This window comes from Arvicola amphibius, chromosome 6 (assembly GCF_903992535.2).
Source record: "Arvicola amphibius chromosome 6, mArvAmp1.2, whole genome shotgun sequence".
Lineage (NCBI taxonomy): Eukaryota > Metazoa > Chordata > Mammalia > Rodentia > Cricetidae > Arvicola > Arvicola amphibius.
In genome coordinates, this window is record NC_052052.2 from 32,589,338 (window position 1) to 32,607,830 (window position 18,493).

General features: G+C 47.6%; 1 protein-coding gene across 5 annotated transcripts in view; it reads left to right on the forward strand.

The window, feature by feature from the left end:
* St3gal3 (ST3 beta-galactoside alpha-2,3-sialyltransferase 3) overlaps positions 1-18,493 on the forward strand; it is a 209,291-nt gene that overhangs the window by 93,328 nt on the left and 97,470 nt on the right. For all 5 annotated transcript variants that reach the window (XM_038332403.1, XM_038332404.1, XM_038332399.1 and 2 more), the window contains one exon: positions 16,514-16,556. In XM_038332403.1, the coding sequence (XP_038188331.1) occupies positions 16,514-16,556 (43 nt within the window). The remainder of the gene's footprint in view (positions 1-16,513; positions 16,557-18,493) is intronic.

Consider the following 18,493-nt stretch of genomic DNA (forward strand, 5'->3'; position numbering starts at 1 on the left):
CCCATCTCCTCCATTCTTAACTATTACAAAACCCACATCAGACACAAATGTTCTTGTAGCTTCATAGACTGCTCTTTAAACTGGCCTTTTGTCTTAATTGGCTTAATCTACCATAATAAAATTGATTTGGTGACTTGGAAAATTGAACATAGGAAGCCAAAAAGATGGTTCAGTGAAAAGGGTGTTTGCCACCACATCTGACAACCTGAATTTTATCCCCAGTTTCAAGTAGGAAAGGACATACTCTCCCCAAAAGTTATCCCCTGTCATTATCCTAACTGCTGTGACACATGCACCCCCCACACCCTAAAAAAATTAGAAATATTTTAATATTTTAAGAAAAACACTAGAGACAATAAATAATTCCCACCTAATAAATAATGATATGACCTTGCAGGAGAATAATGTTGTTTAAAATGAAGATTTAGAGCTGGACATAGTGGCACACACCTTAATTCCAGCACTCGGGAGACGGATCTCTATGAGTCTGGGGCCAGCCTGGTTTACAAGAGCTAGTTTCAGGACAGGCACCAAAAACTACAGAGAAACCCTGTCTTGAAAATCCAAAAAAAAAAAAAGAAGAAGAAAAGATATGTCAAATGATTCCTTTATTATTGTGTGTGTAAGTGTGTGTGTGTGTGCGCATGCGTGCACGTGCATCTGTGTGCGTGTGTGTGTGTGTGTGTGTAGTTCAGAAGACAACTTTCAGGAGTTGGCGCTCTCCTTCTGCCATGGGGCCAGAGAATTGAGCTCAAGACACCACGTTTGTTTGGCAAGGCTTTTAGTCACTTAGCCATGTCCCCAGCCCTGATTTAGTTTTTAGATTGAGTGTGTATTATTATTTTTATGACTAAAAAACATATTATTTTTGTCTGTCTGAAAAGGGAACTCTTATTTTGTTGCTCAACTTTGTCCATTCATCTTTATAACAAAAATACCTTACGCTGTGCAAGTTATAAATAAGGCATTTATTCCTTGAAGTTCTGAAGGCCGGAGAGTCCAGGATCAAGGAGCCAACACATTCAGGGTCTGGTGACAGCTCGTTCGCCAAAGAGGCCTTCCCCATTGTGTGTCTTCACATAACAGAAGGTGCAGACAGGATCCCCGAAGCCTGTGTTGTAAGGACAGTCATCCTGTTAGTGAGGGGAGAGCCCTGGTGGCCTAGCCACCCTGTAACAGCCCTGCCTCTTCCTACCGCTGTACTGGGGTCAGCTTCCTTTATATGAACCTTGGTGGACACTCACACTCACCCCAGAGTAGTCAGGATTGCTACCCTGTCCTAGGCTCCATGAAGATTAAGGTACAGACTACAGAGTGAGTCATTTTCCTCTGTCCTGGGTCAGCTGCTCCTCTGTCATGCTGTCGCTCAGAGTCCCTGTAACTGAATGAAGGTGGCCTTGCAGGGGGCATAGGCTCACTTGGTGTTACTAGCAGGGTTGAATTTGGCCCTGGTTTTCTTGGGACAGAGGGGAGGTGGGTGTCGTGAGATCTCCGCTGCAGTGGGATTCATTTCTGCCTATGTTGAGAGACTTGAGTACAGGGAGGTCCCACTCCCCATTAGCCCCTCCTGACAGTACCACAGCCTAGCCCTGCTGTGAATGAGTCAGTCAGCCACAGGGGACTCTGTCCTGTCAGGAGACCTCGTCTCCCCCATACCAGCCTACACACATCCAGTTGGGACTGGATTTTAGTTTGTGAATATCTTAAGTTATTTTCCCGGGTCAGTTAATTTAGTCTAGGTCAGTGGGATTCTCTGTTTTCTAAAGCTGCTTTCCTATTTTAGTTTGTCGTTGATAAATTGACCCCACGTTGTGGTTTATTTCTCCGTCTAGAGATGATGTGGGAGTCATTTGCACTTTGACCAGCCCCTCTCAGCAGCCCCCTCTGACTCCCATGATTCGTGTGTGGCATGGCCAGATCTTTGGACATCACCCTAGGGACAGGGAATAGAGGGAACGGGACACAGTTGCTCCTGTGCTGCTGGCCTGAGATGAGGGTCTGCTCTTCATGGGTTCTTGGAGAGCCCACATGGACTGAGGAAGGAACACGCAGCCTCAGAGTTGGGCCCGGGCTGGCTCAGCAGCTTCCCTGCCAGTCCACTTAGTGGTTAGGAATCTCAGGCATATTGTATCCTCCCTCATCCAGCCTCCTCTGGAAATGAAGAGGATTCATGCTTCATGGAGTTTAAGGGTTAAATTGAAGGTGTCAGTGGCAGCATTAAGAGAGACCAGAGTACAAAGTGTGTGTGTGTGTGTGTGTGTGTGTGTGTGTGTGTGTGTGTGGAGAGAGAGAGAGAGAGAGTCAGTAGGCAGTAGCTCCCCTCAGTCTGTTCTCTTACCCTGCATTTTTGACAGCCATTTGGACCTGTTGCCCTCTGCGTCCCCCACCCAAGCCTTGACACAGAGTGTTTATGTTTAATGTAGCTTTTATGGGAGACTGTACAGTGTTGCTTCTTTGGAAGTGAAAGATCTATTTTGGGTAAGATCGTTCCTCCATTTACTGCTGCACTCTTTGCTCTTGGGAATTCATCATGACTGAGTGATGGGAGCCAATGACCATGAGACAGAAGATGGGTGGAGTCACTTCTCATGTGTGCGTAGTTTGCCTGCTTGATGGACCGGTTTGCCTAAATGTGTTTGTGACTTAAAATTTGAAGATGGCCGGGTGTATGGTACATGCCTTTAATCCTGGTACTCAGGAGGCAGAGACAGGTAGATCTCTGTGAGTTCAAGGTCAGTTTGGACTACTTAGCCAGTTCCAGGCCAATCTGGACTACACAGTGAGACCTTGTCTCAAATTTATATGTGGAGAATTGTGATTTTCTGATAGAGCCAGTGGCTTTATATTCCCATAGAATACTGAACTTTATGTACCTCATTAATGTTCCCCTACACTGCTCTAGATGGGAGATACAGTTGTTATCAGTAGGGGTCACTTAATCAGTACTGATTCCATGTCAGCTGATGGGAATGGGTGGTGGCTCTGTAGAATGGGAAAAGGAAGGGCTTACTCAGACTGACACGGCTTAGCAGGTAGGCCCTGTGTTAGTCACTTTGTTGTTGCTGCAATTGAAACATTTAAAGAAGGAGGGTTTCTTTGAGCTATGATTCCAAAGGGTTAGCCTCACATGATGGCAGAGTGGAGGCCTGGTGACCGGAGCACAAGCTGAGGGCTCTCACATTTGGGACCACAGCAGGAAACAGATATTGAACTTGGAATGGCATAAGCCTTCAAACTCACTGCCACCTCCAGTGACATGTCTCCCAAAGAGCTCCAACAATAAGGACTAAGTATTCAAACGCCTGAGACTGTGGGGGACATTGTCATTTCAACCAGCGTCAGTGCCATTAACTGGAATTTCATTTGATGCTCAGTAGTTGAGGCTGAGGCTTTGCTGTCACCCCCACTTTCAGGGACTTTCAGGAAGGCTTCCTGTTGCCTAGAATGGAGTTTTGCAGCAAACTTAAATAGGAAAGAAGTTTTATAAAACAGAGTATCCCACTGATCTAGACTAAATTAACTGACCCAGGAAAATAACTTGGCTTTTTAAAAGCTAAAAATCCAGTCCCAACTGGATGTGTGTATGCTGGTTATGGGGGAGACGAGGTCTCCTGATGGGACTGGCTCATCCGCAGCAGGGCTAGGCTCTAGTGTAGTACAGTCAGGATAGGCTAATGGGGAGTGGAACTTCCTTGATGTGGGAGGTCCTTCTGTGTACACATTGCTTTTATTGGTTAATGAATAAAGCTGCTTTGGCTAATGACTCAGGCATATTCCTAGCTAGCTCTTACATCTTAAATTAACCCATTTCTACTCATTTATATTTTACCACAAGGCTCATGGCTTATTACCTCTTGTTTTTTGAGCTGCTACATGGCGTCTGCCTCCTTCAGCAGCTATATGACATCTCCCTGACTCTGCCTTCTTTTCCCTGCATTCAGTTTAGTTTTCCTACCTAGTTCTCTCTTGCCCTGCATATACCAAAGCAGCTTCTTTATTAACCAATGGTAATAAAACATATTCATAATATACAGAGGGGAATCCCACACCATCTCCCCTTTTCTGTCTAAATAAAAAGGTTTTAACTTTAACATAGTAAAATTACATATACAAAACAGTTATCAAGCAAGAATTATAGTTACAGTATTTAGTCCATTTACATTTGGCAAATTAAGGAAAGTTAAAACCTTTTATTTAGATGGAAAAGAGGAGATAATGTGGGATGTCCTTGTGTATATCTGTTGCTTTTATTGGTTAGTGAATAAAGCTGCTTTGGCCTATGGCAGGGCAGAATATGGCAGGATGGAAGGGATAAAGAGAAAGAGTAGGCAGAGTTGGGAAGACGCCATGTAGCTGCTGAAGGAGACAGATGCCTGAAGCCTTTCAGGTAAGCCACATCCTTGTGGCGATACACAGATTAATAGAAATGGATTAATTTAAGATATAAGGGTTAGTTAATAAGAAACCTGAGCTAAAGGCCAGGCAGCATTGTAATTAATGAAGTTTCTGTGTAATTATTTGGGTCTGGGCGGCCAGGAACGAACGAGTAGTCTCTGACTACACCTCCTGGACTCAAGTCTCTCAACATGGGTAGAAACGCTTCCCACTGCAACAGAGCTCAAACTACACCCACCTCCTGGCTGTTCCCGTTTCAGAATTTAGGCAGAGTGAGAATATCTGCATTCCATTCTAAGATAAAGAAGAAAGGAGTTGGGGTTTATGCATAGGACATTGAGAGAATATTTACCATTACTATTATAGCAAAAAAAAGATTGAAACTCTGCATTAGCTTAGGTGTAAAAGCTAATTACATGGGTGAGGGGGGCTAGAGAGATGGCTCAGTGGCTAGGAGTACTTACTTTTCTTGCAGAGATTCAGAGTTCAATTTCCAGCACCCACATCAGGCAGCTCACAACTGCCTGTAACTCCAGCTCTGGGGGATCTGACACCCCTTTGTCCCCCCCATACATAGACATATGCATGTCATTAAATAAAGTAATATTTTTTAAAAGTTAATTACATGGAACTCAAGCGAGGTAGGGTTGGTTGTGACATGGTTCTCTTAAAGGCAGGTTAAACAGGCTGAGTACACAGCAGGACAGCAGGTCAAATCTTCTTTTTAATAATAATTTACTTATTTTATGTGCATTGGTATTTTGCCTACATGTATGTCTTTGTGAGGGTGTCGGGTCCCCTACACCTGGAGTTACAAACAGTTGTGAGCCACCATGTAAGTGCTGAGAATTGAACCTGCCTGGGTCCTCTGGAAGAACAGTCGTGCTCTTAGCCACTAAGCCGTCTCTAGTCCCACAGGCCAAGTCTTAAGTGACTGCGATGTGTATTATTAGCTCAGCTGTGATATCCAGCAAAAGTTCAGGTCTCTTAGAAGGGAAGAGATATTTTTATTAAAATGTATCACTGCAGATTTTTTTTTTTTTAAGACAGGGTTTCTCTGTGTGGTCTTTGCTCTCCTGGAACTCACTATGTAGACCAGGCTGGCTTCGAACTCACAGAGATCTACCTGCCTCTACCTCCTCAGTGCTGGGATTTATTAAAGGCGTGTGCCACCACTGCCCAGCCACGGTCGATCTTTTGCCTTTTCTGAAACCTAGCAGCCGTGGTACCCTGCACTTGTCTCCCGGACCTAGTCTTCATGGACACACACACTGGAACGGTTTTTGGTTTTTCCTTTGTGGGGGGATGTATGTTTTGTTTTGAGATGAGGTCTTGCCACGTAAATCTGACTGGCCTGGAACTTCTGCGTGCATCAGGCCGGCTCAAACTTACAGAGGTTTGCTTGTCTCTACCTCCCCAGCGAGAGAATTAAAGGCACACGTGCACTGTCATATCCAGAGAGATTTTAAATTTTTAAATTTTAAATTTTTAAAAGCCAGAACCAGTTCTTGACGACACAGTTTGTTTGTACCACTGCAGATGGAAGCCAGGGCCTCCGGAATGTTAGGCTCGTCTACCACTGAGCTACCCCCTGCCCAGCAGTTCTGACATCTGTTAGATTTTCCCCTGGAGCCCATGTCCTTTTAGTATTCATTGCTAAAATAGGAAGTGCGCCTGCCACCCTTGCTGAGCACTGAAGACAGAGGTTGTCTGTTGGGACCAATTGAGTCCTGGCCTTCAGCTGCTCTTCCCTGTCTAGAGCCTTCTAATTAAAGTTACTAGAAGCTGTGCCTAGCCTAGAGGATCAGAGGATGGGATTTTCACCTGTTGGCCATTGACTGCAGGGTATTTAAGCCTCCATGGTGCTATTAAAGAAGGGCTTTTGTACCAGCGATTGGAGGTCCATGTGTTGGTCTGTCTCTGTGTGTGTTTCCTCAACCTCCAGCCCCTTGCCTTGTGAACTGGATTCTAGCTCATAGAGCACAGACGGGGGCGCGGTGCGCGGCAGTTGTCTTGAGGAAAGGGCCCTCACGGGCTTGTCACCAGCCAAATGGCCCACTCTCCCGGGGCACTGTTTTTACCTGAAAGAGAAATGGACAAACTTTGGGCTTCTGGAAACTCAGAGTCTGGCAGACAGCTCCTCAGGAACGAGAGCAAGCAAGCCGCTTCAAGGAGCTGAGTGTTTGATTAGCAGTGGTCCGTGAGTGCTTTCCCAGGAAAAGTCATGGCCAGGAGAAAGCAGCCTCCCAGAATTTAACTTTTAATTGAACAAGGATTGGGGGCTGACCCAACTTTGGGCCTCCTCGTCTGTCACTTTCAGAAATGGCTGCTGCATGCTTGGAAGAATATTCTCCACTGGCTAGGTGTGGGCCCTTCAGTTGACTGCTCTGTTCAAACCTCCTGAATTCCCACGTCTGATTTCTCAGTAGCACATGTGTTTCCTAGTATAATAGCAGCAGACCAATTGTGTGTGCCCCAGTAGTTCCGTTATTGCTCAGTAAAGGGAAACATTCCTTATTTGATGCATACACACAGTTTGCTCATGGCCTGCTTTTGTTTAGATCCAATTTCTGAACCTTCTGGGAATTTGTATGAATTCTGTAGGGTTTTTACCCCAGTGCTCTGTATGACTCCTATGTGACTCAGAAGGCACTCTTAATCCCTTTGTAGGATCTGTGGAAGAGTTGGCTGTTTACTTCAAAGGCTTCCAGCGTCTGAAAAAGCACTTTGCTGACCCGGTGCAGGTGCTGGAGAAGGGCAGTGTGTTGCACCCCCCAGGCCACTTCCTGCCGGGAGGAAGGCCCAGGACACATGTGTGCTCCTTGTTTAGCGATTGCGTTACTCTGCACTTTCTTGCCAGGCTGAGGCAGGAGGCCTGAGCCACCAAGAGACTAAATGTCTCTCCTTCAGTGTGCAGCACCTGCCTTGCTGCAGTGGTGTCTGGGGGACTCAGGAGCCCCAGAATCTTCTGACAGTGCAGATTTGTGCTCAGGGTGGTGAGAGCTGGACCTTCCTGCAGGCTGCCCCAGAGGCGAATTGTCCCTGAAGCATTGGTGTGCTCAGCATAGCATTTCCTTTGTGGCAGCCATGGGCGCTCAATTCCAAGAACACATTTGTGTAAAGTGTGAAGCTCTGTGAGCCGGGAGGTCTTTGTGGAGGAGGTCAAAGTTCAGGCCTTTCGGAGCCATCTGCTGAGGAGTCACAGTTCTCAGGGGGAACCCCCAAAGCAAAATATCAGAACTTGTTTGGTCTTTGGTTTTGTTTGTTTCTTTTATTTTTTTGAGACAGGGTTTCTCTGTATAGCTCTGGCTGTTCTGGAACTCACTGTGTAGTCCAGACTGACCTCGAACTCACAGAGATCTGCTTGCCTCTGCCTCCTCAGTGCTGGGATTAAAGTGTGTGCCATCACCTCCCCACCAAAAATCAGAACTTGAAAAATGGCAACACAGAGGAATTAAACAGAGAAGTAGACAGTTATGCCTAAAAAGAGTCTTGGGAAATCCTCGTTGGGCAGGAGTCTGCAATGTCATCACCATGGTGACCTGGGAGTCAGGACACGTCAGAACACGGCAGTCACTATTGTGAAAGATAATTGACCCAGGGAGGCTGCAGACTGTGCCTGCCTCTACTGCCACCACTAACACCACCCTCTCACCACCATAGGAAAGGACAGAATCGAGGTCCCAGGCTAGTTCTTGGGTCCCCTGGTCACAGCACTCATTCAGTGCATTTATGGCGCCCCAACTCCACACCAGACCCCTTGTTAGGTGACAGAGATGCAGGGGTGAGCTCTGCCTTTGTGTGTGTGTGTGTGTGTGTGTGTGTGTGGTGTGTCCGTGTCCGTGCCCTGTTCATGGAAGTTAGCAACGTTTAAGTATGAGCAGCAGCAACTGATTTGAGCCAATCTTTAAGGAAGGGAATTTACCGGCAGGGCCCAGGTACCCATAGAATAAAAAAACTAAAGCCAAACACTCGGTCCCCAGGAATGTGAAGGGCGACTCTGGGGATCTAGGTTGCAGGAACACATGGTCTAGTTCCTCAGCATGGATTTTCTCCTGCATGGCAGTAACTTAAGGGGGAAATAGAATCCAGCAAGTCTAACTCGTCGGGTGCCTGCACTGTGGGCACACGTGCTGCCGACGATCCTGACACTTGCCTGCGGTAGAAGAACAGTTCCCTGAAGGAAACCAAGAGACTGGTTTCTAAAGAGCACAGAACCATTGGTTTGCTCATGAAGCCTGCGAGCAGACAATGGCCCAAAGGCAATAAGGTCTGCAGGCTGGGTGGAGAGCACAGTGGTGCTCAGCTCTCGGCTGAGGTCAGAGAAGCCAGCACCTCCCAGCATCCTTCAGCACAACAAGCACTGCAGTGTATGTATGTCTTCACCTGCTTTCTGATGCTGCAGGGAGACACCAGGACAAGCAATCTGGGGACCGAAAGCGCTTACAGCTTATAGTCCGTCAGTGGTTTCAGGGCGGGAGCCCAGAGGCAGGAACTGAAGTGGAGGCCGCGGAGCAATGCTGGCTTGCTTGGCTACCTACCCAGGGGTGGCCCAACTTCCAGTGAGCAGGACCTTCCAGCATCAACTCAGAATCAGGAATGCAGCCCACAGACTTGCTGCAGGCACTTCAACGGAGGCAGAGGCGTTCCTCAATTGAGTATATGTCTGCAGACCATGTCTATGTCAGGTTGACAAAACTAGCCAGCACAGTGCAGTTGTGAGAAAACAGGAGAAGCCTTCACGGTGCTCCTTCACTGTGCTCCTTCATGGTTCTTCACCGTGCTCCTTCACCATGCTCCTTCACCGTGCTCTTTCACGGTTCTTCTTCACCGTGCTCCTTCACAGTGCTCCTTGACTATCAGAGGAGGTTGTCCGCTCAGATGGTCTGAGATTACAGGCTGCAGAGGAAGAGTTACACCTCAGAGTGCAAGGGAGACACAGCCTAGGAGGGGAAGAATACCCGATAAGAGCAGGCCTTGACCTCTGCACATATGTTACAGTTGTGTAGCTTGGTCTTTTTCTGGGGCACCTAACAGTGACAGCAGGGGCTGTCTCTGTTCTGCTACCTACTTTTGGGACCCCTTGTTCCTACTGGGTTGCCGCATCCAGCCTAGTCTTATTGCGACTTGATATGCACAACTGGCAGACCTACATGGAGGCCTGCCCTGTTCTGAAGAGAGGAGGAGGAATGGATGGGGGGGGGTAGGCGAAGGGACTTGGAGGAGAGGAGGGAGGGGAAACTGATCAGCTGAAAAAAATTAATTGAGAGAGAGAGAAAGAGAGAATTTGAACCAGTTTTGAAGAATGCAGAAAATCGTCAAATCAAAAGGCTAGGATGCTTTTCCAGGCAAGAAACATTCACTTTTAATAAAACAATAACAGAAACGACATTGAAAGAACTCCCAGTTCCTCAGGAACTGGCAGCTGAGTGTGGCAGTGCGTGCCTGTAATCCCAGCCCTGGAGAGGTTGAGACAGGAGGGCTGTGGGCTCAGGGCCAGCCTAGACTACATGGGGACCCTGCCTAACCCCCCACCTCTTACTCCTCTCCTGGGAATATTGAATGAAAGGACGCCAAGAAGTCAGAACTCAGCACAGGGGAGAAGATGGGGCTTGAAAGGTAGGGAAAGGCCCCACCACAGAGTTCCTTTCTATACAAGGTTACCTGTTAAGTTGAGCTTTGGTGCGGGCTGTGCTTGCAGGGCTGGGGGACGGCGTTTATATGTAGTGAGGGAAATGAGGGCATTACGGAGGATACCCTTGTAATTGCTCTCAGGCAGAAAGACTGCTCATCTGGACGTGGATAAGAAGACAGGTTGGACACCAAGCCTGGAGGCTTATACCTGCAACCCAAATGCTCAGGAGGCTGAGGCAGGAAGATCTCGAGTTCAAGGCCAGCCTGGACTACATAGATCCTGACTCAAAACAGAAGATAGGTTAAGAGGTGGCAGCATATTCTACAGAGGGGAAAATGAGCAAGAGCAACGGTGCCGGTTCAGGGAGCAGGGTCTGTGTTGAGGAACGGAAGATGAGCTGGGCATGGGTGGTGTGTGCCTATATCCCCTTCTACTTGGGCTGCTGAGGCAGGAGGATCACTTGAGTCTAGGAGTTTGGGGGCAGTGTGGGCAGCATAGTGAGTCCACATGGAAAGAGAGAATAATGGGAAAGGGGTGGGAATATTCAAAATGAAGGGGGAAACGTGTACAAGAATTTGGAGATGATAAGGACTATGAAATAGTTCCTCCTGGCCAGATCATAAAATGTGGAGGGAGAGATGGTACAGGCAACAAAATGACAGAGTAGGATGGGCCACTAGGGACCAGGTCCTGAAGGATTTGCAAACCAAGAGATTGGCATTTATCCCAGCAACAAGAGAGTCTACGCAATGGCCTAAAAGCAGCTTGTGTCTCAAGTTTGTTTATCGTCTAGAAAGACAGCTCTGCTTACAGTGCAGAGGAGCTGCGAGGAGAGGTAGGGAGACCCGTGGAAGCAGCCGCCATAATTCAGGCGAGAAGACGAGCTGCCGCCCATCATAGAAAAGCACAGAAAAGAAGCCACGTGATACGGCCTTTAGAGGCGGACGCAGAAGGAATCCTTTAAAGGGCAAGGGATGAGAATGGCATCGTTTGTGAAATAAGAAGAAAGGCACAACGGATGAACTGGGGGAAATAAGGGAAAAGCAAGACTCGAGGATTCCTCTTGGGTTTCAAGTCTGTGGTACCACTCGTGAAGGTGAGGACCGGATGCTGGGCATGTGTGAGGGTGATAAAGATGATTTGTGTGAAGCATCCTCACTTGTCATCTCTAATGACTATTTGACGCCGCAGTAGGAAGCACTGATCAGGGGTGCAAGGCAGATGGCCCAAGGGGAGAGAGCTGTGCACAGAGAACTCTGGAGGTGTGCAGTGAGTTCCCCTGGATGCTTGACTGATAAATGTGGATGTGGAAGTTACAGGAACTAGGAAAGAACCCTGGAAAGAGGCATGTAGGATAATATCTAGAGGTTATTTGGGGTCGGAAATAGAGGAGCAAGTTCATAAAGCACAGAGCATCCCATAACGTACTGTAAAAGATGGTGCCTCGTGATGGGGCAGCATTAGTGATGATGCAGAATTAGCCCTCAGCTACAGGCTGCTCTTGCCTCCAACTCTAACCTACGGAACTTACAAGCAAGCCTTCTTGAAGTGATTGAGCTGTTTCTAAGAATGTAATTCTACCTCAAAACGATTACGGTCTCCCCCTGTACCATGTTCTAACAAGGTAAAAACCCGTATGGCTAGCCACCAACCAGATGCTGCTGGGTAATTCAAAGAAGGATGAAAATGAAATCCCAGAGAAGGGGGGCAGGGAACCAGTGAAAGCAAGCCTAGAGATGATGTGAATATTAGCATTAGTAGGCCAAAACATTGTAACATTTTCCATATGTTCATAATGCAGAGAAAGCTTGGGAACTTTATGGGAAGGCTTGGGAAATGTAAGGGAACTAGATATAAAAAGAATGGTGTCTGAGATGAAAAAATATACTAGCTGGCTCACCGACCCGTTAGATACAGTAGAAAAAGAGAGAGAAGGGAACTAGGAGATGTATCAATAGAGACTATTCAAAATGAAATGGAGTGAGAAATTACTAGGAAAACAGTGAGCAGAGCATTATTGAGGCGTGGGACTTCCGGCAGCCTCATCTGTAATTGAAAAAGAGAAGAAGGAAGAAAAATATTTGAATAAGTAACATCCAAGTTTTTTTTTTCTTCTTCTTCCAAGTTTGATTAATACCCTCAGATCCAGGACCCTCCACAAACCCCAAATCAAGAAAGGCTGTGAAGCCAGGGTGATGCATCCCTTCTTTCTCCAGGCAGGTGGCCTGAGCAGAAACCGGGCCCCTGGAGAGCTTCAGGCAAAACAAGGCCTCCCAGAGCAGAGCAGGCGGATCCAGGCAGAGGCGGAGGGGGAAAGCCAGGTGGTGAGAGCAGGGAGCTCAGGGAGCACTGTGAGCATGATCCTTGTAGGAGGCTGTCAGGGAAGATGAATGAGGAGCAAGAATGGGGCCTGTGGCCCGCTGCTTCTCAGAGAGCTGGCTACTGCGAACATCGCCAGAGGTGGTTCCTACCGTTCCAAGGGGCCTTTGCTCAGGATGGTACATTCCTTCTGGTAAACCGTGTGTGTGTGTGTGTGTGTGTGTGTGTGTGTGTGTGTGTGTGTGTGTACCCCTCACTAGGGGTTTCCAAACCAGGAACAGAGGGGTGAATTGTAGTCCCTTTCCATGGCAAGGCTCAAGGCACCACCTACCTGTTGCTGGAGGCTGTGTTGAAAAGCCATGTTGAAAGCTCCCGTGGGCAAAGTGAAGCCAGCCCATGGGGGGCCCACTGGTCTGCGTGGTTCTACAGTCGGCCATTCCCTCAGTTTAAACCCGAAACTATCCTGTTGGGTTGGGGGTACAAGTTCAGTTTGCTTAGCATGGGCAAGGCTCTGGGTCCTTTCTCCTCAGTACCACAGAAAACTAAAACAGCAACCAAATAGCTAATCATGTGCCCTGAACTGTGACCCAGAATAAACCTTACTTCTTTATGTTGCTTTTGTCATGTGTTTTCTCTCAACAAGAAGAAAAGTACTAACACAGGGGTGATAGTGGTTTTTCATGGTCTCAATAGCATTCTGCCCCACTTCCTCCATTAAGAATTGAAGTCAACCAAGCAGTGGTGGTGCACGCCTGTAATCCCAGCACTCAGGAGGCTGAAATGGATCTCTAAGTTCAACACTAGCCTGGTCTACAGAGTGAGTTCCAGGTCAGCCTGGACTACACAGAGAAACCCTGTCTCAAAAAGAAACAATTAAAAAGAATTGAAATCAGAGCCTTGGGCATACTAAGCAAGCACTCTACCACTGAGCTCCATCCCCAGCCAGCCCCCTTTAAAGTTTTATTTAGAGATTTGGTCTTGCCAAATTGTCCAGGCTGCCTTTAAGCTTTACAACCTTCCTGAGTAATCAGGATTGTAGCTGTGTGCCCCTATGCCCAGCTTGGGTTTAGTTTTGGAAACACTTAGAATAATTGGTATGAATTGTAGGCTCTGAAGGGTGTTGCGTTCTCCCCTTCCCTCATCTGTGTTGTGTTCTTGCTTGGCACCTGACACTTGGGTTCCCCGCAAGAGGGAAGGCCTCCTCCGACTTCTGGAAGGAGTCCACTGGGGTGTGGTACACTGTGTGCCCTTAGTTATGGAGAACAGCAGTGTGAAGGCTGCCCTAAGGCAGCCACCACGCAGGGACAGACGACAAGAATCAGGCAGGCTGGTGATGTTTCTTTTCCCTAGAATGCCAGAATACAAGTGTTGAAAGAATATTCAACTTTGAAAGCAACTCTTTTTCATTGTATCTTTTTTCTTTCTTTTTTTTCATTGTATCTTTAGTTTTTAGAATCAAAGCCTTTTTGTTTTTTCTTGCTGGTTTTTGTAAGTTCCTAACATATGAAGTAAAGTCCTGTGACTTCGAATCAGAGAAAACCTAGAATGGTCTGAGGAACGCTTCACTTACCCGAGGGAATTCTGGGAGACAAGCCTTCTGTTTCGTTTTGTGACCTTGTTGTTGCTTTCAGTGTTGAGAAGATGTCTTCCCTCAGGTTGAGGATAAGGAAGCACACTTTCTGAGCAAGCATGAGGACCTGAGTTCAAATCCCCACCACCCACATAAAAAGCCCGGTGTGTCCATGCGTACCCATAGCCCCGCTCTGTGGGAGCAGAGACAGGAGGATTGCTGGCACTTGCTGACCAGTAGCCTAGCTCCAGGTTCAATCAGAGACCATGTCTCAAGGGAATAAAGTGGGGAGTGATAGAGCAGGACACACACACACACACACACACCATGCCCCTCCTGTCATAGCCCTCTGACTGTAACAGCCAGGTGCCTGTCTTAACTGCCTCACAGGATGATTCTGTGGTACTTTTTGCTCTTGTTGTTTTTTGTTTTTCAAGACAGGGTTTCTCTGTGTAATCCTGTCCATCCTGGAACCTTCTCTGTAGACCAGGCTGGCCTCCAGCTCAGAGATCCACCTGCCTCTCTCTCCTGAGTGCTGGGACTAAAGGTGTGCGCCGCCACCGCTCTGTTCTCTGTGGTTCTTTTTGATGTGCATGATTCTCTCTCTTGATTGCTTATTAAAAGTTGAGTTCCTTGAAAGCCTTGTTGCTCAGCCTCTTCTGCTTTGAGTTTTGGTCTTGATATTCTGTTTCAGCCTCAGAGTGAGCTGTCAGCAGCAGGCCAGCTGACTTTGACATAGATGCACCCGGCCGTCATTGAGCGGCGGTAGAAGCAACAACTCCATGGCACTTACATCGTTTTCCTTGTGCAAAAAAAAAAAATGTTTTTGAGGCCACAGAAAACACCCTTGAAGTATAATAGCCAGAGTTCTCCCACTTTATTGTATGGAAACTCTGAGCCATGAAATCCATGCTTTGTATTTCATTTGAGCTGTGGAAAATCTTGGAGACAGATCTGAAATCCGCAGCAAGCACACAGGGCCCAGGGACATTTGCTGGTGGCATAGTCCCCTCAGCTGCACTTTATTTCTGTATGTTTTCCTCCACCCCCAGAGTCCTTTCTGGAAGCCCGTGTCTACATGATGTTTAAAACTGTGTACTAGTTCCTTTTCAATTGCTGTGCCGGAACACCATGACCCAGGCAGCTAATAGAGGGAAGAGCAGAGCCTGTCATCGATGGGCAGGGCAGCAGTGAGCAGCTAGAGATGGAAGCTGAGGGCTTGCCTACTGAACCTTAATCAGGAAGCAGAGAGGGCAAACCCGGAATGGGATAGGGCTTTGAAATCCCAAAGCCTACCCCCAGCTATGCCGTTCCTCCGACAAGGCCACGCCTCCTAAACCTTCCCAGACAGTGATACCAACGAGGGACCAAACATTCAAATGCAGAGCCAATGGGTACATTCACATTTAAACTATTACAGAGTGCTTTAATCTCACTTTAAAACATGGTAAAATACTAAAATGCTAGGGGCTTCGGTGTATTATAAAAATCTGGCCAATATTTGTTCTTAAGTCTCCTTTTTATGGTCTTGGACCCCACAGTCTTGTGGTTTCCACGCTGAGAGTTGCTGCGTGGGTCTGAGGATCTCGTGGCTGACTCCATCTTCACTCCAGTTAGTTCGCTTTCTGTTGCTGTGAAAAACATTGACTAAAGCCAGCTTGAGACCAGGGGTGGTGGCACACCACATGCATTTAATCTCAGCACTTGGGAGGCAGAGGCAGGCAGATCTCTATGAGTTCAAGGCCAGCCTGGTCTACAGATCAAGTTCCAGGACAGCCAGGGCTACACAGAAGAACTCTATCTCATAAAACCAAAAAAGAAAACAAGCAAGCAAGAAAAACCATATCACCAACAAGTTGGGTTTGGAGGAAGGTTCTGTTTGGTCTTACAGGTTAAAATCTATCATCAAAGCCAAGGCAGAAGTCTGAAACAGAAACCATGGAGGCATGCTGCTTGACTTGCTCCCGCTTATTGTTCAGTTAGCTTTCTTTTATACGTTTAGGCACACCAGCCTATGTATGGCACCACCCACAGTGGGCTGGACCCCCCTGTATCAGTCAGTAATTCGGGAAATGCTTCAGGAACCTGGCCATAGGGCATTCTGATTGAGACAGCCCCCAAATGAGATGCCCTGAGTTAGCTGTGCATTGTGTCAGCTTGACAGCAGATGCTCACGAGGAGACCAGCTCATTGACCAGATTCTGTGCTCGGAGCTTCGAGGAACCTGCGGTGACTTCAGGCCTTGTTCTTCAGAGTCCAGTCTCTGATTTACCAAATTTCAGTTTCAAGCACCATGTTTATCCCAGAAAGCAATTTGAAATTAGCACAGGACTGGATGGCCACAAAGACCTCGAAAACAGCTGGCTCTTCCAAACCTGGCTCTTCAGACAAAATAAGTGTTCAGTCCGTGTTACGTGACTGAATTTGGCTATGGCATATGTGTTTCTGTGCTTTGAAGCATTTGAATTGTGTATGTTTTCCCCAAGCATTGTTTGACCTCATGGCGTAGTTCTGGGAATGCGACCACTTGGTAGCAGACCATTGGTGGTAGCAATGGCTTGCCCTCGGTGACATCTTCTGCTCTTCCTTTTCAGAGTACGATCGGCTGGGTTTCCTTCTGAAGCTGGACTCTAAACTGTAAGTAGAATGGGGAAATGTTTGACTCTTGGCAGACATCTGTAAGAGCCGAGGTCTAGCTTGAAAGGGCCATCCCTTTACCCCTTTGGTTTTGGGGGGACTCCCTGGGGTCTCTGTCCTCAGATTGCAAGCAGAATCTTCAAGCATGTTCCCGTCTACAGGGCCTAGGCAGGACGGGATGGTAGGTACAAACTGAGGTCCTGTGTTAGGCTGCCACAGGTGGCGTATTACAAAAGGCCACTGCAGGGGTTTGCGTGGCCGTAGGGCCCTGGAATAGCTTCTCCCACAGAATGGGCGTGATGGAGAAACTGGCAAAGATGCCCTCCCACCCGGCAGACCTGTGCTTGCTTCCCACTTCTGCCCGTTGAGCTGTCTTTCCTCTCACAGGCAGACCTCCCTGTCTGCTTCTCAGAGGATTGGTACCTGTGCCCAGCACTGCCTGTCCCTGTTATGCCGCCTGGAAAACCCCAGGACTGCTTACTCCCTACACCAAATTGTCTTCTGTGTTTCCTTTGAATTTCTTACCCCTGTTGTCTTCCAGTGTCTGGCGATCCTATAAACGTGATGATGATTTATTTATTAAGGTCACAGGCTCAGAGCCAGGCAAAGCTTGGTTCAAATCCCAGCTTGCCACTTACTGAACTTGTGATCTTGGGCAAGTGTCTCAGCTACTTTGAGCCCATTTTGTCTGTAAGATGAAGACAGTATCCATACTTCATAAGTTGTTAGAAGGATTTAATTGAAGTGGTTTACTTGGGGGCCTGTGAGTACTCCGGCATTCTTTCCTGGTCTCTCTCGTGCCAAAGCTGCATAGGTGAAACCCTGAGTGCTTGGATAGATGGATAGGAAATGGGTGCCTAAGAAGAAGTGGAGTGGGTGGGTGGGTGGATGAACACAAACCCATGTGATCACCACACTAGAAGTTGGACCTTTGTCCATTCTGTTCGTTTATTCCCTGTACAGCATCACTCACATGGTTGATACTTAGTCCCTTCTGTTGTCAGCCATCGTGGGCTCCTGTGTCCCTGGGATATAATAATGTCATGGAAGATCAGAACTGCATCTCCTTCCTTGCCCTTTTGCATAAGGTCTTATATACAGCTGCTTCAGATGGTAATAGCCACACCTATATTAAATCATCCATGTGAAGCTTTCCCGTGGAGCTGTCTGGCCGCTGGCCCCTTCTCCTGGAATCTAGAGTCTTGGCTCTGGTACCTCGAGCCATGTGTTCAGGCACTGTGGCTCTCCCAGCTTTCAGATGTCACAGAGGCAGCTTCCAGGGAAGACTTGTCGGATGTCTTTTTACAAGGCAGGCCAAGAGATGTTAGGCCCATATTAACATCTGGGGTGTGGTCTTGATTGGGCTAAAGAGTCACAGGCTTTCCTCTTGGAAATGTCTCCGTTCAGGGCTGTGCACAGAAAATCAAAGCAAATCGAGTATAAGCCATAAGCAAGTGAAATGCCTCCAGACAGGCAAAGAGGCAGTAATTACCAAGTCGGATCGTACAGATGCACAAAGGAGATGTTACCGTGGACGTGCCTATGGCAGTGTTTAAGCTATCTTTGGCAGTGGAGGAGGAGGCAGCACCCACCCCACTGTCTTGACAGTTGAGCAGTATGGGATAGATCTCTGTGGAACTTGCTGCTGCATACCAGGCCAATTCCATGGATTGATGAGAAAATTTGGACTTTGGCCAAGAAATTGACTTTGCCCTGTATTTAACTTACACTGTGAGGGGCAGGATAGAACCTTCTTGCCACACTGTGAGGAACAGGCTACAGCCTTCCTGCCACACTGTGAGGGGCAGGCCAGAACCTCCTGCCACACTGTGAGGGGCAGGCTAGAACCTTCCTGCCACACTGTGAGGGGTGGGCTAGAACCTGCCTCTGCTACTTCGCGTTATGTTACCTTAAACATCCTATTCAAGCTTTCTGAG